General features: G+C 48.3%; 1 protein-coding gene across 1 annotated transcript in view; it reads right to left on the reverse strand.

Annotated features, from left to right (window-relative positions):
- Positions 1 to 23,322, reverse strand: part of EML5 (EMAP like 5) — a 1,453,541-nt gene that overhangs the window by 522,733 nt on the left and 907,486 nt on the right. The window contains exon 25 of the mRNA XM_086936634.1: positions 1,261 to 1,437. Coding sequence (XP_086792760.1) covers positions 1,261 to 1,437 — 177 coding nt within the window. The remainder of the gene's footprint in view (positions 1 to 1,260; positions 1,438 to 23,322) is intronic.

Here is a 23,322-nt window from a genome sequence, read left to right on the forward strand (position 1 = left end):
GTGGTTGCTACTATAGACATAATCTACCTACTGGTGTTTAATCTTTTCTGACTCCAATGGGGACATGTGAGAATCCAAAATAAGGGTGATATCTATCCCTTTGGTGCTAAAGTAATGGTGTCATACAATTTACATTCAAGGACGTTATTATATGGCATACAAAGTGATGACCAATAATCATGTACTTTACAAGTGCAGGGGGATGACAGCAATAATCAAGGACCTTGGATGTCAGTATTGGATGGCAGGCAGATAAAGAGAATAATCATCCTGCTACAGAGAGATGGCCACAGGGTAGCTTGGAGTGCAAAGGCAACATACAACCTTAAGAACTCAAAGGGGAGGAGATCTCAGTTTCAGAAGGTGGATTGAGAGGGTTATGGACCAGTGGGACTGTGCTAGCATAGCTTGTAAATGTGGATAACAGTGCAGCGCAGGAGCCTGACATTAAACGCTGGGATACATTCTATTCCCTCAGCCATAAGCCCCATCAATGAGCGTGAGTGATCAAATGGAAGTGCAGCTATACTTATGACAGTACTATAATCCACTAAGGGGATTTGGAAAACCAGTATCTTGGCAACTCTAATACACCTTATGTAAGACCTGAAGACGTTTTAGCTATGGACACCAAATCTGACTAGATAAAATATCCTAATTAGCAGTCTTCATTTAAAGGCCAACAGAGATCAGATAGCAGGTTGAAAGGCAGACCTATCATAATCAATTCAACAGCCCTTGAAGTTCTCTGGGAAAAGCGAAAGCAAACCAACTTCAGTGGCCAGTGAAAGGAAGAGTCCTTTCGACGAGATCTATATAGCACAAAACTAAAACTAGAATCATGCACAGTAAAAAGAAATTAAATAGTTGTGGGGTGGAAGCAGAAGTAGTAGAGGTGACCAGCCTCCTTTAGAGCTGTCTTGCAGTTCTTAATTGATACAGTGTAGGCCTTTCTTGTCAGATCAACTTAGAGGCCCACTGTTTACTTATAGGGGCCGAGAGGAGAGTCACCCCAGTCTATCATTGCTATACTTTCATGGGAATCTGCCCTTCTGCTTGGACAGACTGTTTGCTTTTGACTTTACCTGCACACAACCCATTCATTCATCTGTGTGATGTTTGAGCAGCATACTATTGTGAGATACAAAAAATAGGTAGCCCTGAACTGAGATCTCAACCAGGCCAATGCCTGAAAGCCAACTGAGATGGCCAAATGTGGTCAAGAAAATGAACACAATCTAAAGATAAAAATGTTCTTACTTTCACCGGGTATCGAAACAGCTTCACAAAACCAAAATCATCCCCTGTTGCCAATACTTTATTATCATTGGTGAGGCAAGATGCTGACACGTCAGTCACTTCTCCAATTACTGGCCAGATCCCTTCACAGTAGGAGCCCAGTACACTGGTCCATGAAGCCCATGCAATCTTTTCCACCTAAAAAACAGAAATATTGAGTGACTTGTCATTCATGATACAGAGGGTTCTTTTCAAGTCTGGAAGTATCCTCATTATTAACCATCCAAGTAGAATGTGGTGTAAAATGTATAATAATTACAAAATGTGGATATGCTGATCTAGATTTCACCTACCATGTACATTCCTTAGCATTTGAGGAGGTTTCTGTCTCCTCTTATATTCTAGCTGGATGAGTTGGCTAGCCCCTTGCCCTCACTTTATGCTGATATTGCTGCACGTTAGTGCACAAACAGGGTGGTTTAAAATAAATAGTCTCAGGCAAAACATGTTATTTCATGCCTATAGCATAACTTGTGTGAAATGAAAACAACAGTCTGACACATGGCTTAGTCATAGCATGATTATGCCCTCTTTCTGTGAACTAGGGATTTCAACTAATTAGTGTGATAAAAATTAATAAAGTTATATTAAGTTAAAAGTGGTGCATAAATGATCTATTTGAGGTGTAAGAGGGACTTATGAATTTGTAATGATTGTGTATTTTAAGTTTGGTTTGTATAGATAGAATAAATAAAGTTTTCCTAATTATAGGAAAGGTTTAACCAATTTGTTTATTGAATACTATATAAATACACACACACACACACACATATATACACACATATATAAACACATATATATATACACACACACACATATACATACACACAAACATATATACATACACACAAATATGTAGAGATTTTCAGTAGAAACCTGCACTAATTTAATAAAAGGTGACTATAAACATCTTTTCTTTCAAAAACCTTTTTTTAAAATGTTTTGAAAGAAAGGAAAAGAGGTCAAGGTAAGAAAGGCTGCTATATATGGAATGGAAACTGGCTTTGTGACTTTAAGGAATCATCCTCCATTCAAGCGTTATTTTGAAATGTATTCTTTAACAATTCATAACTCTACTTCTACACATTTAATTTGTGTTGTTTTTTTTTATTTATAAAATCATATTCTATTTTTCCAACCTAGTGTGGAGTCTTTTTGTGGTGTTCCCACTATGTTGTTGTATGAAGTGTTGGACAAATACTTTACACATTGCCTCTTAAGTTAAGCCTCACTGCATTGCTCCAAGATACCACAGGGTGAGCACAGGATAATTTAGGTTGTGTTGTGACCTACCCTGATTAGGACTGTGGGTCCTGCTTGGACAGGGTGCATACCTCTGCCAACCAGAACCCCCAATTCCTAACATAGTACGAGTAATTAACAGTGGCTGAGGTTAATTCAAGCATTACATCCATTACTTTTTTGTATAGTTTAGTGTGTCACTCTAAGTGGGAAGTGGGTCCCATGCACACTGTGTCACTGGAACAAAGCTGTACTGGGCTGATGAGCCCATAACTATGGCAAAACTGGCCCTGGGTTGCTTGTTCTGTGGTTCAGGGAGGGCCTGACTTCGCAGTTCCAGCTCGATTGATCTGACTGGAGCAGGGTCAGGACTGATTTGGGTATAGCTGGGCCCAAACTAAGATGACATGGTGCACAAAATAACGATAGATTGGGCTGTGGCTCGAGTAATTACTAGTGGCTGAGATTAATACAAGCATTTCCATCCATCACTTTTTTGTATACTTTAGTGGTCCAAATCCATGGCAGATCATGAAAGTAACACATTTAAGGTTCACTGAAAGTTCAGAGAAGAACTCTGTCAGGGTGCTCCCTGACTATGAAATGTGGTAGATATCTGAGCTATGGTGGCTTCGAGGGGAATGTAGGACACTGAAGCTTCCACCTCATTGGCTGAAGTTTTTAGTGCTGAGAAATGAGGTATATGTGTTACTATAAGAACAATGTTGTTTTAAACCTATGGTCATTTCATACTGTATTCTGTATATATAACATTACATTTTTATACCGCTATTTTAATATACAAAGAATTCCCAGCCTTACAACAGGGAATGATTCAAGAATGTAAATATATAAAACAACAAATTTTGGAGAAGTATGATCTCACTACCATACTTTACTATAATGTGAATGGCCTGTGGTGGACAAGCCCTGCACCCAAACACACTGGGGGCATCCAACCCCCCCCCTTGCATGGCCAGCCATTCAGAGTGCTTATCACAGTATAAATGGGTGTCATTTTAAATACTGCATGAGGGTACTGGCTTTCTGAAACAGGCATCAAATAAATTATAAAAATTTTGCCAGACATGCTGGTCTAGTGACTTCAATAATCTACTTGACCTAACTGTAATACACGTGACCCATAAACTGGTCTCAAATTGTGTGATCCATTCAAATATGTTATTTCACAGAGTTGACTTTTTCTTCATTCTCACACGTGAGAACACCTTCAAATATGTGCCTTCAGAATGTCTGCTGTACAAAATCTCGTTTAATTAAATAGACTAAACGTTGGCTTCATGTACAACAACAATCTACCCCACAAATGGGGTACACGTGATCCCTGAACTGCTGCTTAGTTCTCTAATAGCAATATCATCAGGGTGGGGCCAGGAATGTTTCCCAGATCATGTTTAAACAATCTCCTTTTAATTACATATATTACTAAAGCATGAAGCGAAACTGCATTGTCATTTACAGAGAGAGCACATTAACCACTGAAAGGGTCATAAACTTTCCCACTGAAATGCAGTTTTACTGGCAAAACTATATAGCGTACGAACGGTAAGTGTGTGGAAACAGGTTTAAGCAAACATTTATCATTTGCACATCACCAAATAAAGTTTTCTGATTTGTTTGGTCCTGTTAAAATCCTAGTTTCCATCACACTTCAGAACTACCACAACAATGAGCTGTCCTAACCACTATTTTTATTTAATATTTGTACAGCTCATTTACAAGCTATTTAACTCCATAACTGTTGGCCTCCATAACAAACAAACGGTTTGCTGTGCTAAAGTCGCCATCCTCCAAGCTTTCAGGACCTTGCTGAACTGAATAAAAAAAGTTTTTTTTTAGCAGATTTTTTGCATTTTTTGAAGAGGTAAACCCATTATTACTATTTTTGGTACTCTCAACCTAATTCCAGTTTGAGTTGGAAACCAGTGTGAAACCCATGGGTAATCCAGGAAAGCTATCGATTTTTAAAATCTAGAACAAATTCCGAATTCAGCAGGGAGTCATATGTGTAATCGCTCAAGGTTTTCCTAAAGAATATTGAAAATGAGTAGGAAAAAAGGCCATTTGCGACAACGTTTTTATCTGTTATATTTTGTCATGATGGCCGATTTACAAAAGCAATATACCATTACGTCCACTAGGCCCTTCTGGTTGCAGTGATATATAGAGTTTGTAGGTTTTCCAAGAACCCAAGGTACCCAGAGCCAGCAACTCAGCTGCATCACACTATGGTTTCATTGTGTACCGAGTATAAACCAATTCACATGGTGAAATGTGTAGAGTGAAAAATGGGTATCAATGAAGCCTATTTATTTCTGAAATGGGCACAAGATATGGACTTTAGGAGTAGTGGTTATTTGTACATCTCTGAAGTTGTAGGTACTCGTACTTGCATAAGATTTATAGGGTATTTTCAGAATGTCTTCTTTCTTACACACTGGCTTGCATTTGGAAGGCACAAATTCAGTGAAATCAAATTGGTAATAACAAATGTACTTCTAATCTATGCTCCCACATGCCTTCCGATAAAAATGGTACCCCGATTGTGTGGGTAGGCCTAGTGCCCACGACAGGAAATGGCCCACAATGCAACATGGATACATCACATTTTTTTCTACTTAAAACTGACCCTTTTTTGCAAAGTGGGTAACTGTGGATTTTGGGCCCTAGCTCAGGTGGCACCTAGGGAAACCTAGCAAACCTGCACATTGTGAGAACTGGACAACTAGGGTAGTTTAGAGTGGTGTGCTTTGCAAAATGCCTGGCAAACCTCAAACTGACTGAAATCACACATTTTCCTTAAATTACTGTGATGGTAATTTAGGAATTCCCAAAAATCCACCTCACTTGTGCCCATAAAAACGCTGCACTACTTGTATGGCTGGCCCTAGTGCAATTGTCAGGACAGATCTAACCAAGGTCAATAGGAGCCCTTGTGAGGGGAATCCCATTGATCTTGGTTTGATCTGTTTCTGTTCCTGTCACTACTTCCATTAGCACTTGTGGCACAGCATGTTTCTCCGCACAAGTGTGGCAATCCTTTGTGGTAGGAACTGTGTGGATTCCCACAGATTCCATAAGTTTCCATCACAGAAATATAAGGAAAATGCACAAGTTCAGGCAAAGTTTGAGGGACTCAAACAAGGCACTCCACCCTTGAATCCCCAGGTTGCCTAGGTTTCACAAATGACTGTGGTTGCTAAGTTTCCATGGCTGGCAGCCAAGCACAGCCCTAAATCCCATAACTGCTCCTATTGCTGATCTCCCTACACAGCACTTTAGGGCCCTTTTGTGTCAAGGTCTCTTGGCCCACCCACACAAGTAAGGTTTCATTTTTATTGGGAGACTTGGAAGTTTGTGCTTGCAGAGCATTCTGGGTAAGAAAATGTTGTGTACTGCATGGAAAGCACACCACCCAGGACTTCCACTGATACCTAGTTTTCAGAGCTGTCTGGGCTTGCTATGTTTTTCCAAGTTGCAACCTACCCAAGCCCAAAAAGTGCAGCCATCCACCACTGAAAGCGGACGATATTGGGAGTTAGTCACACTCTCATGGCCAAGTTGTAAAAACAACAACCAAAATAATCAACTGTTCTCTTGCTTGCCATTGGGAAGGGATGCTTTAGTCCGCAGGGGAGTAGAAATACTGTTGAGGTTTTAGGGGTGAGGCCTGATGTTTGGATAGGCGAAACCTTCTTCAGTATTTTATCAAAAATATACATATTCCTGCCCTACAGTGGGCTTTCTGCCCCCTCAGGGGCAAATTGGGGGCACGCCTCCTGTCTGCCCCGGTGTGTCCCTTTTGGGGTGGGGTGCGGCCAATGTCAGAGTGAAACAACTGCATACTTTCTTTTGCCACAAAGGCAAAATCCCTGGTGTCAGGTGGATTTTCTACCCCCCATGGGGAGAGTTTGGGTTATCCTCCCCTACTGAAACAATCCAACTACCTACCCCCGAGGGGGGCAGAAAGACACTATTGAACCCCCCCCCTGGTGTAAGAGTACAGTTTATTGCAGGGCAAGTCGCCCCATCCTTTTGTTTGCTTTAAAATCCCTGGTGTCTAGGGGTGTTTCTGATCCCCAGGGTTGGTGGCAGATTGGGGGTGAATACCTATCCATCTCCCAGGAGGGGCAGAAAGACTATTTGGCCCTGTGGTGAGGGGAGCATGTGCTCATGACCGGGGGTGGGGAGGGGGGCAGTACATTTTTGCATGAATGCAGTCCCTAATGTCTAGTAGGCTTCCTACCCCCTCCTTCCATGGGAGATTAGGGGTAATTACCCCCATCTGCCCTCCGGGGGCAGAAAGATTGTTGCCCATTCACTCGAAAGGGGGGCACGGCTATGGCCATGCCGGGCATCCCCCCTTATATTTCATATGAAAAACATCCCTGGTATCTAATGGGCTTTCTGCCCCCTCCCCCAGTGCGGGACCAGATCGCGGGTAATTGCACTCATCTTCCCAGGAATTACATTTTAAATGTGCCCGTAGGGGAGCCCAAGCCCTTGCCCAAGGGACTGCTCTCCCTTTCCAATGGGACCTCTGACCAGTTAATCCCTGCTTAGGGTCGCTCTCCTGGACGATCCCCAAGCAGGGATCCACTGGGGAGAGCAACCATTAAAAAGGGGAGATTACCCCTTTCCGATACCTCTCCCATGAGAATCAATGCTTGGGGGTCTGAGATATGCACCGAGCACTAATTCAGTGAAAGTAAACAAGCCCATTGTCTGGTTTTACTTTCTCTTTTTCTGCAATGAAGTCAGCGCAGCCTGCATCGCCGATCGTCACTGCAGTAACACAATCAGGCTGCTCAGGAAGCTCTTCCCAAGCAGCATGATGGAAAAAAATAACACTCCCCAGTGTCAACCAAAGGCCTACATCCGCACTGGGAAGGGAGTGTCTCTGTCTTCAATTGGCTGACAGCTGCATTAAGGGGTTGAATGTTTATTGGGGAAAAAAACTTTAATTTCACACTCTCTTGCCAGACACTTCACTTCACAAAAAACTTTGACAGAGAAAAAAAAAGTAAATTCCAGGATGAAATAAGCAGAAATTTGTGTGAAGACATAAGGTGACATTTGACCTCTGTCTTTGAATGCACAACAAATGTGACAAGATAAAAATAACATTTAAAGCCACCCTTATTGTTCATTGACTTTCTGAATGTATAGAACACCTGTGCTTTACCATCTCTACCTCTCTCACCAGAAAAATCCAGTAGGCCCTAAAAATAGCTCACTGTGATAAAATCACACTCGCAATAGCGAGTAGGTCTATCAGGGGTTCACCACATCAATATAAAACGCGGGCCTATTGGCTTTGTCAAGAGGTGACCACACCAATATACAAGGCAACCCTACTGGCATTGTAAAGGGTCACCACATCATTATATGACAGCAAAGCTTTTTCATTTACAAGGGGTGATCACATCAATATACAAGGTAAGCCTATTGGCTTTGTCAATGTGTTAAAGACTTTTGTTAGACCTGGCACCTTGGCGTGAGTCTCCCTTCCACTTTTTGCTTATGTGCCTCAGATGTTTTGCTGGTGTTCGATGCTCAGAGCACTGCGCCACGGCCAATGCGTGCCGCAGTGCAAGTGCTCCATATGTAAAGTGTATCCGTAATTGATTTCCATGATTGGCTTATTTAGTTTACTGTCAGTCCCCAGTAACGTGAACAAGGAGTGCCGGGGCTTGTAGATACAAATGCCGCTAGTGGGCCTGCAGCGCTAGTTGCGCCACCCACCGAAGCGGCCTAGTAAACGATGTCTCAGGTCCGCCATTGCAGACCCTGCGTACAGTCTGGTACTGTCGCACTGACTGTGCGAGTGCCCACACTTGCCGGTCCCTAAACCTTCCCTAACCTTCATATCAGTCACCCCTATGGTAGGCCCACGGGCAGGGTGCATTGTAAGCGTAAGGTAGGACAAGCCTGATGTGTGTGGCATGTCCTAGTAGTGAATTACCGCCTTTTTCGTTCTTCACTATTGAAGGGCTGCCTGTTCTCTTAGGCCAAGGTGAGCGGCTGCAACTATTACACCCTATAGTCCCAACCGGCTCAGAGAACACGGTGGCATGTCGAGTTTGGTATGCCTGATCTCAGAATAATAAAATACTTCCTTTAGCAAGGTTTATTTTAATATCCTGTGTTTGCAACTGCTACTTTTAGAAAGCTAGCATTTGCTTGCCTGACTATTTCAGCCCGCCTCTGCCAGGATGTGTGTCTGCTGTCTGGGTTTGTGTGAGTGACAGGGCTGGGGAATTCCCGGGAACAGTCGGGGTGACCAGGTGGTGAATAGAGTGCTTACACCAGGATTGGCGGGCGGGGTAGTCCTTGACTCTGAATAGAGTTGTGCTCCACCACCACAATGCTGGCTCCACCTCCTGCGGAGCGTCTGATGTCCCTGCCCTGCACCCTGAAAGAAGACGGCAGCGTCCTGTAAACAGAGTACTCCAAAACCGGGTTGAACGAGGCTCAGGTCCCCTGGCCTGCCAAGACAAAAGAATTGAGTATAAAGGTAGGAGCCCTGCTCCTAAGCAATCAGATCCAGTTTTGACCACAACGAAACTCTGCCCGACTAGAAGGACCATTTATTGGTCGCCCCTTATGAGTCATCATGGGGTGTGCAAATGTTAGGCTATAACAAAGCCTCAAGAAATTCAAAGGGTATTAGAGAATTTTCAACTAAGGTCCAGTTTGTAATCCCTTGCCAAAATGTCAGGAAGATCAGAAAGTTGTTACCTTAGCAGTGTGATGAAGTCAGGGGGAGTGGCCCCGTCTCATCCTCTTCGTGCCTCGGAGGGCCACAGAGGGCCTGCCCTTTGCCCGGGCTTCGCCCGGCGCCGCCCGCGGGCCGGAAATGAAGCGTTGGATATATCCTCCCCGGTGTCCAGGGGGTGGGGCTGCCAGTCCGCTGCTCGCAGCCTCCTGGGACAGGTAGTCCAGCTGCGTCCCTCGCTCTCCCCAAGCAAGAACTGATGGCAGGGTCGATGCGTCTCCTGGTAGTCTCTTTTGTAACGCTGACCAAAATTGCAGTGGTTGATATATTTCGGGGAATCCCTGCTCCTGAGGAAACCAATAAGTCAGCGGACTGAACCATGAACGGAACCCCCCGATGAGACAGAGTTACCAGTTGGGACTAAGGCAGCCTTTTTCTCAAATAGAGGAAACTGTTTCTGAATCTGCGGTGCTGGAAAATGTCCTGCTTGGCTGACTTCCAAGCCAATATGTTTCCTTGCTATGTCTCCTGACTCGACGACAATCAATTTGCCACCTGGGCTAGTCAAAACAGAGGAGTCTGCCGGTACCTCTCCCTCATCCTCAGAGCTCTCAGGAGGAGACTCGCCCTTATCGTTTTCCTTGTCAGTAGCCTTAGCGGCAGCCTATTTTGCCTGCTGGCGGCGTGCTTTCGCCTTGCTGAGAACGGAGAGGAAAAGACCAGAAAGGACTTTAAAGACTTGTGCCTGAAACTATCTCCAAGGGCTTGATCACGAGCTTGCCCCCTGAACGGAACCCCAGGACCATTGGGTTCTATTCTGCTTGTGCCCATCTGCTGTTGGGCCTTTAGTTCTTATTCCCTCGCCAGAGTTGTGACTCGGGTGCCTTCGCCCTCCAAGGTCGTGACAGCTCGGAGCCTGGTCGCCCCGCCGCCGAGAGCCCCGCTCAAGCTTGAGTCGCTCTCCGTTTCAGTGCCGGGCCGCCCGCTCTCCTGTCACCTCGCCTGCTACGGAGCACGATGTGCGCCTCTCATCTTCTCTCGCCGGAATCTGCACGGAGCACATCTGATAGCCTTGGACGGTCCGTACGTCGTAACGTACCTGACTGTCTCGCTTTGCCCTCCTGCATACCAAGGCCGTGCCGCACCTCAAGAAGGTCTTCCGTACTGCGGTACCGAAGGCCCGGTGCTGCACCCCCCTGCCCGAGAACCCGACGCCCCCCACAGATCCACAAGTACGAACTGGTGTGCTAAGAAGTAGTACGCCCCGCAGGCCTGAAAGGGCGCCTCGCCCCGTGAGCTGCATCAGATCCCGGATCGCCACAACCCTCCACACCGTCCCGCTCTCCCGCCTCGCACCTCGAGGAGGCTCTGAGCCGGATAGATCCTTCGGAGAACCGTTGGCCTCGTCCAGGGTCCGCCCTCACCAGTAGCCGCGCCTGAAACGCCTCGGACACTCATCACAAGGTACATTGGAACTCTATCCCGAGTTCGCATCGGATCCAGGGTCCGCAACGTTTGTTTTCCCTGTCATCGTACCTTGCTAACCAAGAACACTTACAAACAATTGCCTATTTAAATCTGGTGGCCTTCATTCGCTAAACGTTATATGGTCTTGTGATAATCCTGCATATATTTTTACATAAAGTTTACGTATTTTTTTATACAACCTTACGACTGGTGTCCGTTTGTGGTGGGTCAGTGGGTTTCCTGTATATGATCATAAATGCTTAACTATCGCCCTGAAGATTAGCCTTGTCTGCTCGCACCACACTACCTAGAGGGTGAGCAAGGGTTATTTCTAAAGGAGTAGTTCTCTCACCCTGACTAGAGGAGAGGGTCCCTGTTTGTCACAAGGGCATACCTGTGCCAACAAGAGACGCCCGAATCTAACATTGGAGGCAGCGGTGAGGATTCCGAATTTGCATTTATGATTTATGTACAGTAAATTACTGATCACCACGTAGTGAGAGCAGACGTATAATGAAGCCACAGATTTATTATCTTGCCAAAAGATCTCGCATCGTCGAACCATGCCTGGATCACACTCTGTGAGAGCACCCTCTGTCATCTCTGGAATGGACTGAGCGCCTGGAAAGAGTCGAAGGATCCAGAAAATCAAGTGGTGATAGATCCACCAGATAGTCTGATCGAGGTGCCCGGAGGCCTGTCGCTAGACGAGCTGGCGGACAGGGCCGCGACTAGAGCGCATGAAGTCGAGATGGCAAGATTGACCGGACAGATGGCAATGGAGGAGAAGAGACTCGAGCTAGAGCATGAGATACGTCTCAAAGAATTGGAGCTGAAAGCGAAAAGTTTGGACACAGCTCCTGGTGGCAGCACAATTCCAGTGCAGGTAGAGTCAAGGATCTACGTACCGAAAGATGTGGTGAAGGAATACCTTAAGGGGGATGACATAGGGCAGTGGTTTCGGGCCTACGAGGTAGCCATGTCCTCCCACCGGATGCCTGAGAAGGATTGGAGAGCGGGGTTGTGGGGACGGTTCCTGACCGAGGGGCGGGACACCCTGCTAGATCTCCCTTCCGAAGTATATAACTCCTACCCCCACATGAAAGATGCCTTAATGACCAGGTTTGGGTTAACCCCGGAGATGTACCGACAGAGGTTTAGGGGTTGTGCTAAGATTCCTGGGAGTACATATGTGGAGTATGTGACCTTTTTCTGCAGAGCGCTGGATGGTTGGGTGAAGGGTAGCAAAGTGGATGATTTTCAAGGGCTGCTTGATTTAGTAGCATTGGAGCACTTGTCCGCTAATTGTTTTCCTGAGCTACACCAGCACCTGATTGATAGCAAGCTGTCCAACCCGAGGAAGCTTGCTGAGGAAGTGGACCGCTGGCTCAGCACCAGGGTCCACAAGGGTCCAGTGGGAGACTCAGCCAAAGGTGGGCAGGGTCCCCAGCAGAAGAGTGGGGGGACAGGGGAAATCAGAAAGGGTTCCACAAAGGCCCCCAAAGTAATTCCCAAGGGAACCAAGGGAAAGGTTCACAGCCTCCTCCACCCCCGAAGCAGAACGGGGCCCGACAGGTAAAACTGTTCAAAGAGGGCCTATCATCTGGTTTAGGTTTCAGGGTCACATTGCCACTGATCCTAAATGTCACTTGAATGGAAAACCCGCACCCACTGGTGCTCCCCCGGCAAATAGCTAACGTTAATATTGGGGGAGAAGTTACAGTCCCGGAGGGTGGGGATCCCGTGCACATGACCCTAGTCTCGCTAGGAGACAGTGAGATGGTCCCCAAAACCTACCTCTCCAGTAACACTAAGAAGTATGGGCAGGAGGTGAACATCAACGTTAAGAAGGTGGAGGCTTTTCGAGACACAGGAGCCAGTGTGACTGCCGTCCGGCTGCACTTGGTGTCTCAGGAGCAGGTGGTTCCACATGCCTACTGTAGGGTTGTCAACGCTTGCCTGTAGATTGTCTGCTAGGGAACAATTTGGAGAACTCCCCTTGGAGCAAGGTGGAGATAACGACTCATCTGCGGATGGCGGGTCTACCCTACTGGGCATGCGTGACGACCAGGTCCATGGCAGCCAGTAGGGGTGTTGAAGAAGTCTTGGAGCCTGAGGAAGAGGCCCAACACGCGGCCTTAGGGAGAAGGCACGGACAGCCGCCCCCACGGCCCAGGAGGAGGCAGACCTCGAGGGGGATGCCCTGGAGCCTACAGGGGAACAGATTGCCGAACTGGGAGACCTGCCTGAGCTGACCCATTGGCAGCAAGAAGGAGGTCCCTCTAGGGAGGAACTCTGCAAGGAGCAGAGGGAGTGCCCTTCTCGCGCGGGTATGCGGCAGCAGGCTGCAGACCAGGCCAATGGTGTTCAGTCCGGAAAACATTGGGTCTACTGGGAGAACGATCTCCTGTATTCAGAGCCTAAGGCTGCTGAACCTGGGTCAGCCCGTGTGCTGGTGGTACCCCAGAAGTTCAGAGCCTTCCTACTGGGGATGGCTCACGATGTACCGTTAGCAGGACATTTGGGGATGGACAAGACCTATGACAGGCTTGTTACCCACTTCTATTGGCCCCAAATGCATATAAGTTCAGATGCACACTGTAGGACTTGCCAAACTTGCCAGGCAAGTGGTAAGTGTGGAGGGAAGAACAAGGCTCCCCTCCAACCTTTTCCCGTTGTCAGTACCCCATTCCAGCGAGTGGGAATTGACATTGTGGGGCCTCTGGACCCCAAGACAGCCATGGGCAACAGGTTCATCCTGGTCTTGGTGGACCATGCCACCCGGTACCCGGAAGCCATCCCTCTGAGGACAGTGACGGCCCCCGTGGTGGGACGAGCGCTGATGGGAATTTTCTCACGAGTGGGATTCCCTCTAGAGGTGGTGTCTGACTGAGGCACCAATTTCATATCGAAATATATGAAGTTCCTTTGGCAAGAGTATGGTGTAACCTACAAGTTCACCACCCCTTACTACCCCCAAGGAAACGGGTTGGTTGAGAGATTCAACCGAATCCTGAAAGGCATGATCATGGGCCTAGAAGGACCAATGAGGCGTAAGTGGGACGTCCTCTTGCCATGCCTACTCTTTACTTACCGAGAGGTGCCACAAAAGTCGCTCGTGTTCAGTCCCTTCGAGCTTTTGTGCGGTCACCCGGTACGCGGACCTCTGAGTCTGGTAAAAGAAGGCAGGGAGCAATCTCCCAGGAAACCTCCCCAGAATGTATACAGTTACATGCTGGCCTTCCGAAACCAGACCAGGCGATTCAGACAACTTGCTGAGGCAAATCTGAAAGCCAGTCAGGAAGAGATGAAGCGGTGGTATGACAAGAATGCCACTCTGGTAGAGCTTCAACCTGGACCAAAGGTGTGGGTCTGGGCCCCGGTGGAGCCATGTGCACTTCAGGATAAGTGGATAGGTCCATTCGAGGTTGTGGAGCGCAAGAGTCCTGTCACCTACCTGGTGAACTTGAAAACTCCCAGGAACCCTTTGAGGGTCCTACATGTTAACCGCCTTAAGCCCCACTTGGAGAGGTCCGAATTGGGCATGCTCTTGGCAACCGATGACGGAATGGAGGAGGAGACCGAACCTCTTCCGGACCTCTTGGTAGCCTCTGAGAGAGATGGGTCAGTGGACGGAGTTAACCTCTCACCCTCCCTGACCCCCGAACAACAGAGTGACTGCCGCCAGCTGCTGGGGCAGTTTCCTTATCTGTTCTCCTTGGTTCCCAGTGTCACAGATTGGTGCGTCCATGACGTGGACAAGGGAGACAGTTTGCAGGTGAAGCATAAGGCTTACCGCGTTACTGACAAGGTCAGAGCCTGCATCAAGGAGAAAAGTCTCAAAGATGTTTGCTCTCGGGGTGATTGAGTCCTCCAGCAGTCCTTGGGGCAGCTCAGTGGTCTTGGTCCCGAAGGCTCCGACGCCAGGAGCCACACCCGAACTCCGGTTCTGTGTGGACTATCGAGGACTCAATTCGGTCACTAAGACAGACGCGCACCCTATCCCCAGAGCTGATGAGCTCATCGATCGGTTGGGGGCTGCTCGGTATCTCAGCACGTTTGACTTAACGTCTGGATACTGGCAGCTCGCCTTGACTGAGGGGCCAAAGAGAGGTCAGCGTTCTCAACCCCAGACGGGCATTTCCAGTTCCGGGTTATGCCGTTTGGGATGAAGAACGCCCCTGCCACCTTCCAGAGGTTGGTCAACTGGGTGTTGGTTGGACTGGACGCGTTCAGTGCCGACTACCTGGACGACATCGCAGGGTTCAGCGGCATGTGGGAGGAACACTTGCGACACCTCGGGGAAGTGTTGTCGGCACTGCGCCTGGCAGGCCTCACGATCAAGGCAAGCAAATGTCAGATCGGGCAGGGTTCTGTGGTGTACTTGGGAGCGGCCAGGTGGCGCCCCTTCAACCCAAGATTGAGACCATCCTGAATTGGGAACCACCCAAAACCCAGACGGAGGTGAGGGCCTTCCTCTGACTCACCGAGTACTACAGGAGGTTTGTCAAGGAGTATGGCACCATTGTTGCCCCCTTGACAGAGCTGACTTCGAAGAAGCAGCCCCGGAAAGTGATCTTGGCTGACACCTGTCAGGAAGCATTCGACACCCTGAAGACGGCCATGTGCACGGCGCCCGTGCTCCTGGCCCCTGATTTCTCCAAAGAGTTCCTAGTACAGACAGACGCTTCAGAGCATGGGGTAGGGGCTGTTCTTTCACAAATGACTGAGGAGGGCTGGGACCACCCTGTAGCCTTCATCAGTCGGAGGTTACTTCCACGGGAGCGTAGGTGGAGTGCGATTTAGAGAGAAGCTTTTGCTGTGGTCTGGGCCTTGAAGAAGCTAAAACCCTACTTGTTTGGGTCTCACTTCCGCGTTCAGACAGACCACAGGTCGCTCAGATGGCTGATGCAAATGAGGGGTGAGAACCCGAAACTGTTGAGGTGGTCCATCTCCCTACAGGGTATGGACTTTACAGTGAAACATCGCCCTGGCACAGATCACGCCAATGCTGACGGTCTGTCCAGATTTTTCCGCCTTAGTGATGAGGAACTCCCTGGGGTAGGGTAGTTCTCCTCATTTTTCAGCTGGAGGGGACACGTGTTAGACCTGGCACCTTGGCGTGAGTCTCCCTTCCACTTTTTGCTTATGTGCCTCAGATGTTTTGCTGGTGTTCGATGCTCAGAGCACTGCGCCACGGCCAATCCGTGCCGCAGTGCAAGTGCTCTATATGTAAAGTGTATCCGTAATTGATTTCCATGATTGGCTTATTTGGTTTACTATCAGTCCCCAGTAACATGCACGAGGAGTGCCGGGGCTTGTAGATAAATGCCACTAGTGGGCCTGCAGCGCTGGTTGCGCCACCCACCGAAGCGGCCTAGTAAACGATGTCTCAGGTCCGCCATTGCAGACCCTGTGTACAGTCTGGTACTGTCGCGCTGACTGTGCAAGTGCCCACACTTGCCGGTCCCTAAACCTTCCCTAACCTTCATATCAGTCACCCCTATGGTAGGCCCACGGGCAGGGTGCATTGTAAGCGTAAGGTAGGACAAGCCTGATGTGTGTGGCATGTCCTAGTAGTGAATTACCGCCTTTTTCGTTCTTCACTATTGAAGGGATGCCTGTTCTCTTAGACCAAGGTGAGCGGCTGGAACTATTACACCCTATAGTCCCAACCGGCTCAGAGAACACGGTGGCATGTCTAGTTTGGTATGACTGAACTCAGAATAATAAAATACTTCCTTTAGCAAGGTTTATTTTAATATCCTGTGTTTGCAACTGCTACTTTTAGAAAGCTAGCATTTGCTCGCCTGACTATTTCAGCCCGCCTCTGCCAGGATGTGCACCTGCTGTCTGGGTTTGTGTGAGTGACAGGGCTGGGGAATTCCCGGGGACAGTCGGGGTGACCAGGTGGTAAATAGAGTGCTTACACCAGGATGGGCGGGCGGAGTAGTCCTTGACTCTGAATAGGGTTGTGCTCCACCACCAGAATGCTGGCTCCACCTCCTGCGGATTGTCTGATGTCTCTGCCCTGCACCCTGAAAGAAGACGGCAGCGTCCTGTAAACAGAGTACTCCAAAACCCGGTTGAACCAGGCTCAGGCCCCCTGGCTTGCCAAGACAAAAGAAATCAAGTATAAAGGTAGGAGCCCTGCTCCTAAGAAATTAGATCCAGTTTTGACCACGACGAACCTCTGCCCGACTAGAAGGACCAAGAGAAGCTGAGGAGAAGGAATCCTGCAGTGGTGCCTTGCTGAGAACGGAGAGGAAAAGACCAGAAAGGACTTTAAAGACTTGTGCCTGAAACTATCTCCAAGGGCTTGATCACAAGCTTGCCCCCTGAACGGAACCCCAGGACCATTGGGTTCTATTCTGCTTGTGCCCGTCTGCTGTTGGGCCTTTAGTTCTTATTCCCTCGCCAGAGTTGTGACTCGGGTGCCTTCGCCCTCCAAGGTCGTGACAGCTCGGAGCCTGGTCGCCCCGCCGCCGAGAGCCCCGCTCAAGCTTGAGTCGCTCTCCGCTTCAGTGCCGGGCCGCCCGCTCTCCTGTCACCTCGCCTGCTACGGAGCACGCTGTGCGCCTCTCATCTTCTCTCGCCGGAATCTGCACGGAGCGCATCTGATAGCCTTGGACGGTCCGTACGTCGTAACGTACCTGACTGTCTCGCTTTGCCCTCCTGCATACCAAGGCCGTGCCGCACCTCAAGAAGGTCTTCCGTACTGCGGTACCGAAGGCCCGGTGCTGGACCCGCCTGCCCGAGAACCCGACGCCCCCCACAGATCCACAAGTACGAACCAGTGTGCTAAGAAGTAGTACGCCCAGCAGGCCTGAACGGCGCCTCGCCCAGTGAGCTGCATCAGATCCCGGATCGCAACAACCCTCCACACCGTCCCACTCTCCCGCCTCGCACCTCGAGGGGGCTCCGAGCCGGATAGATCCTTTGGAGAACCGTTGGCCTCGTCCAGGGTCCGCCCTCACCAGTAGCCGCGCCTGAAACGCCTCGGACACTCATCACAAGGTACATTGGAACTCTATCCCGAGTTCGCATCGGATCCAGGGTCCGCAACGTTTGTTTTCCCTGTCATCGTACCTTGCTAACCAAGAACACTTACGAACAATTGCCTATTTAAATCTGGTGGCCTTCTTTCGCTAAACGTTATATGGTCTTGTGATAATCCTGCCTATATTTTTACATAAAGTTTACGTATTTTTGATACAACCTTACGATTGGTGTCCGTTTGTGGTGGGTCAGTGGGTTTCCTGTATATGATCATAAATGCTTAACTATCTATCGCCCTGAAGATTAGCCTGGTCTGCTCGCGCCACACTACCTAGAGGGTTAGCAAGGGTTATTTCTAAAGGAGTAGTTCTCTTACCCTGACTAGAGGAGAGGGTCCCTGTTTGTCACAAGGGCATACCTGTGCCAACCAGAGACCCCCGAGTCTAACAACTTTCATTTACACTCTTCAGACCACATAACACAGTGATAAGATCAACTACATGGGTCCCTGTAACCCCTCAGATCCATAGCTGCAGCTCTGGGAATGCTTAAAAACATGACAAACTTTTCTGGGGGCCATGCTGCTGCTCTTTCTGCAGCCCCCCACAACCCTTGTGTAACAGGTTGGTGGTCCCTCTGCCCAGATTGGGGCACCACAAAGCAGGAAAACATAGGCACATTAGCTCAGCAAGGGAAGTTTGGGGGTCTCCTTGGTGGGAATATTAAATGATGGCTAAGGGCAGCATTGCTTCAGGGTCTCAGGGATGGGATCAGCAGGGCCAAAAGTCAGCTCGGGGAGGAGGAAACCCACGCAAGACCCCTCCCCATAACTAAATTAAACTGTAGACGTATTGACACCAGGCCCTGACCTACCTCGTGGGAATACAAAAAACAAAATGTGGCTGCCAGCATTTAAAAAAATATATTTCACCTGGTTCAGTGGGAGCACCCAACAATTTTAAAAATGTGTTTTGGCACCAGCAGGCTGCCTTTGGTACCCCACCTCAAGCGCTAAGGGTAAGGGTTTCCCTACCATGACCCCTTATGCCCTTTATTTAAAACATTGTCAGGAAATGGGACAGCGTCCCAGTGTCCTGTACTGGCCTATGTAACATTTCTGTTCATGTTGTAGACAGCCAATCAGAGCCTTTCCTCCCAATAAGACCTCTCAGCCAATCAAGAGGCTTGAATTTTCGAATTTCAACCCAACGTCCAGATATCTCTGAATTTTTAACCTTAATTTCTCAAAAACTACAGACCAGAATTAATCCAAATCACAAAAAGCACACTCTGGGTGAAAAGCTAACTTTCTGCCAAATTTGGTATAATTCTGGGTAGCCATTTGGGCTGTTGTGCTGTTCAAAATCCTCTATGGAAACTGCATGGGGAAATAGTATTTTGGGACCCCCCCACCTAACAGATCACACCAAAAGTTTCTAGGAAGGAGCTGAGGAGGTTGAACTTAGTTTTTGGAAAGTTTTGTGAAGATTCGTGAAATGAGAATCTCAATACACTGGTAGCATGTGACCTTCACCAGTGGAACATCTGGTTCTAGGGTGGCTAGACCATCAGGGGATATCTATTATCAGTGGAGATGCCACACACCTCCACCACATGGGTTCCAGGAAGCTGGAGTAGGTCTGGAGCTAAATGGAGACAGCTCCTCATAGGCCCACTGCCCGGCCACCGCAAAGTGTTTTTTAACTAAGCAAAACATGCTTCTCTTAAAACCATAACATCTGGTGATTAATGTACCTGCTGATTGGCGTTTTGTCGAGTGGTAAAGAGTGTGTACTATGCAGATCATAGAACAGTACTTTATGTACGTAGCTCAGTGGGTTACTGAATTTGTCACAGAGATCCTTTTGTAACTGTGCAGTTCATAAGTTGCACTCATAATCTAAGTTAGAAAGTTGAGATTTTTCCCGTCTTTCATTTTCCTAATTTTGCTCAAAAGGGTTTGGTTGGGTAGAAACAAAATCTTATTAGTAAAGTCAACCCTAACCACTGTATTACATTCTGAATCATGAGTTTGTGCTTCCCCAGATCACGTCTACAAGTATGCATGACTTGTGAATCCTACACTTTCAATCAATCAATCAAAGCATTTATATAGCGCGCTACTCACCCGGAGGGTCTCAAGGCGCTAGGGGAGGGGGGTCCGCTACTGCTCGAACAGCCAGGTCTTGAGTTGCTTCCTGAAGGCGAGGTGGTCCTGGGTCAGGGGGAGGTGGTTCGGGAGGGAGTTCCATGTCTTGGCGGCGAGGTGGGAGAAGGACCGTCCCCCTGTGGTGGCTCTTCGGATGCGGGGGACGGCGGCGAGGGTGTGGCCGGTCGATCGAAGCTGGCGTTTGGGAGCGTAGAAGTTGAGGCGGCTGTTGAGGTATCCTGGGTCTTGGTTGTGTAGGGCTTTGTCCGGAGCTCTTGAGTTTGTCGGTGAACCATGGGGCCTTCTTGCTCCCGGGTCTGCTAGGCGGGGTCCTCAGGGGTGCGAGGTCGCCTGCGCAGTCGCTGATCCACTTCGTGAGGTTGGTGGCCGCCTGGCTTGGGTCCGTTGTGCTGGTGGGGGGGTTCATGCTCAGGGAGGTCGCGAGCTGGTCGGCTGTGATCTTGTTCCAGCTTCTGCGTGCAACCTGTTGCTGGTGGTGGTGGATCGTGGTCCTTCTGAAGCTGAAGTGGACGCAGCTGTGGTCCGTCCAGTGGAGTCCGGTGGCGTGGCTGAAGGCGATGTCCTTGCTGGATGAGAAGACGGGGTCGAGTGTGTGTCCGGCGTAGTGGGTGGGGGTGGTCACCAGCTGCTTGAGACCGAGGTTGGCGAGGTTGTCCAGCAGGGTGGTGGTGTTGCGGTCGTTGTTGTTCTCCAGTTGGAAGTTGATATCCCCGAGGAGGATGTAGTCAGCGGAGCAGCGGGCGTGCGGGCTGATGAAGTCGGCGATGTCTTCGCTGAATTGTGTGCGTGGCCCCGGGGGTCTGTAGATGAGGGTGCCTCTGAGGGTGGTCTTGGGGTAGATGTAGACCTGGAAGTGCAGGTGCTCGGCGGGTGCGAGGGTGTCGTCGGTGTTGGTTGTGATGCGGATGGTGTTCCTGTGGATGATGGCGATGCCTCCTCCCGTGTGGTTGATGCGGTCCCTTCGGATTATCTTGTAGCCGTCTGGGATGGCGATGTCGGGCGCTGAAGAGGCGTTCATCCAGGTTTCCGTGAGGAAGGCGACGTCTGGGGCTGTGGTGTCGAGCAGGTTCCAGAGCTCAATGGCGTGCCTGTGGTACGAGCGGGTGTTGAGCAGAATGCATTTCAGTCACTTTGTAGTCCTCTTTGTCTTATGTAACATTTTCTATACACTTATTTAAACACATATAATTCATTGTGTCTGTATGTGATGTAAAACACTCCCACACCCTACACTAGTATGAGATGCACTATAAAACAAATAAAAATACATGTGAGAGGGGCTCTGAAAATATGAGAGCCACTGTTGGAGGTTGATAGTGAGGGAATAATTTATACAATGGAATATATAATGAAAGTTTTTTGTAGAAAGCACAATTTTTGCCATTTTGTCCCCAAATTTCTTTTTGGGGGGAGGGACAACCCCCAACCCCCCCCCACCCCCCCCCCAACCCACCTTGTAGTGGTCAGGCTTGCTCGTTGTATTTGCTGGCTATGCACTGTGTGGGGGCTGATCTGAGAACATTTTGCCAGGGCTGCTTTGGGTTCCCAGTCTGGCCTGTATGCCACGGCTGTTATAGCTCTGTTCCTATTTCTGCTTGACATTAAGGGCCTGGAAAGTTTCCTCTGCACAGTGGGAAAGGTCTTGGCCAAAGTGGGTTCCCGTTTGGTCCTAGTCCTTCTATATGCGGGCAATGCAGTTCTACTGCTCAGAACCGCAAGTGGGTGGCAAATTCTTCTCAATGCTTTTTGCACCTTTATGAGTAATTTAGGGCTGAAAACGATTTGACAACATTTTTCAGCACAAAATGTGGCCTGAAGAACGACAAGTCCAAAAAATGTAATCGAACAGGGATGGAAGTGGCCTAAGGGCAACACTTCACTTATCTGGATAAGCCAATAGATGCAGCAAATACTGGACATTTTTATTAAAAGTCACGTCCCTTCAATTTCAGGAAACTTGATTCAGTTTTCTGCTTTCCTACAAGGCTTGCCCATGAACAAGTGAAGAAGATCTTGCATATTAGTAGGAGTGGAGGTGCAAGGGGGGGACACCAAAGTACAACAGGTTCAAAGAGTCGAAAACACATTTCTGTGTAGACTTTTGGCCCTACCTCAATCTGCAGTCTCTTTATTTTGCCATGCTGAAGTTGGCCTAAGATACGTGGAAGATATCATCAATATTCTATGGCTGCAGGTATGCAGCAACCCCTAAACTTACCAGGCACATTATTTCTGATTGCCTAGCTTTGGGCCGCACCATAGATATCACATGTTTGACATTCATTAAAAAATCCGTAACAAACTAGGAACTCAGGATTTTTATATATTGCCAGGTAGTACTTCCTTCCGCACAATAATTGCTATAGTGAAATGATGCTATCCACAATGCACACCAGAAGGCACGATTTGAGGAGAGACAAGCATTTCAACTTGGTGTTTCGCATCTGCCATTAAGTGTTACACCTCTACCAGTGGATTATTTGACTCCTGTAGCTGATGCCTGGCCAAGATTTCTTTTTACTAGGCTGCACTTCAATCTGTCAATCTGGTTCATTAGGTTTCACCTGCACAGCTCTTGCACTGTGCATGTGAAATGTATTGTTTTCAATATAAACCTAAAAGGGTCGTACATCCCACCCTCTCTATCCTGGCTTTTCATTGGCTCTTGGGCTTGCCACTTAACTTTTCCTCCATTTCTAGTGGCTGTAACATTTTCCTGCATTTACCAATGTTTGTTCCTCCTCTGCTTCTCTCATCAGTTTCCTGTAGCCGAAATACTGTTAACATTCGCTTTGGTGGAACTATTTTTTTCCATAAAGTTTTGCCTTTTTCGTCTTGCAGTAGCTTTAGGTAGCAATTTATCACCAGGAGAGACTAAGTGATTAGCCCAGAATCACAGGATATTAAACTGCCGAGACTCGAACCGGACTCTGGCAGCTGCACCACATCCTCTTCACTCCTGTGATACTTGTTCTTTTTTTTAAACCTGGTACACTGTTACACAGAGCACGCAAACACATATATTTTGTGACACTGAATAAATGGTCCCCCCACCCAATGGTGATGGAGGTGACACTACTTCTCTGCACAAACCACGACTCTGCACCACACACCACCCGACCAATGTATTATTTATTCAGAGCGAACACAGTATATCTAAAGTGTTTTAAATTGTCAGTCACACCTGATAAGTCCAATGTTTAAAGTTCAGCTTGTCTCTCTATTTATTGAACGTCTCTGTTAATTTATTTAAATGCCTCTTGGCTGAAGCGCTGTGGCCTGAAAGCATGGTTCTGAATTGCTGGGGTTTGGTAAACTACTGCACAGGCTAATCTTATTAAAAGCAGGTGATATATGGTATCCAGGCTGAGGGCACAAGAGCTTCTCCTGGCCTTCCCATTTTTCT

The sequence above is a fragment of the Lissotriton vulgaris genome, chromosome 9, assembly GCF_964263255.1.
Source record: "Lissotriton vulgaris chromosome 9, aLisVul1.2, whole genome shotgun sequence".
Lineage (NCBI taxonomy): Eukaryota > Metazoa > Chordata > Amphibia > Caudata > Salamandridae > Lissotriton > Lissotriton vulgaris.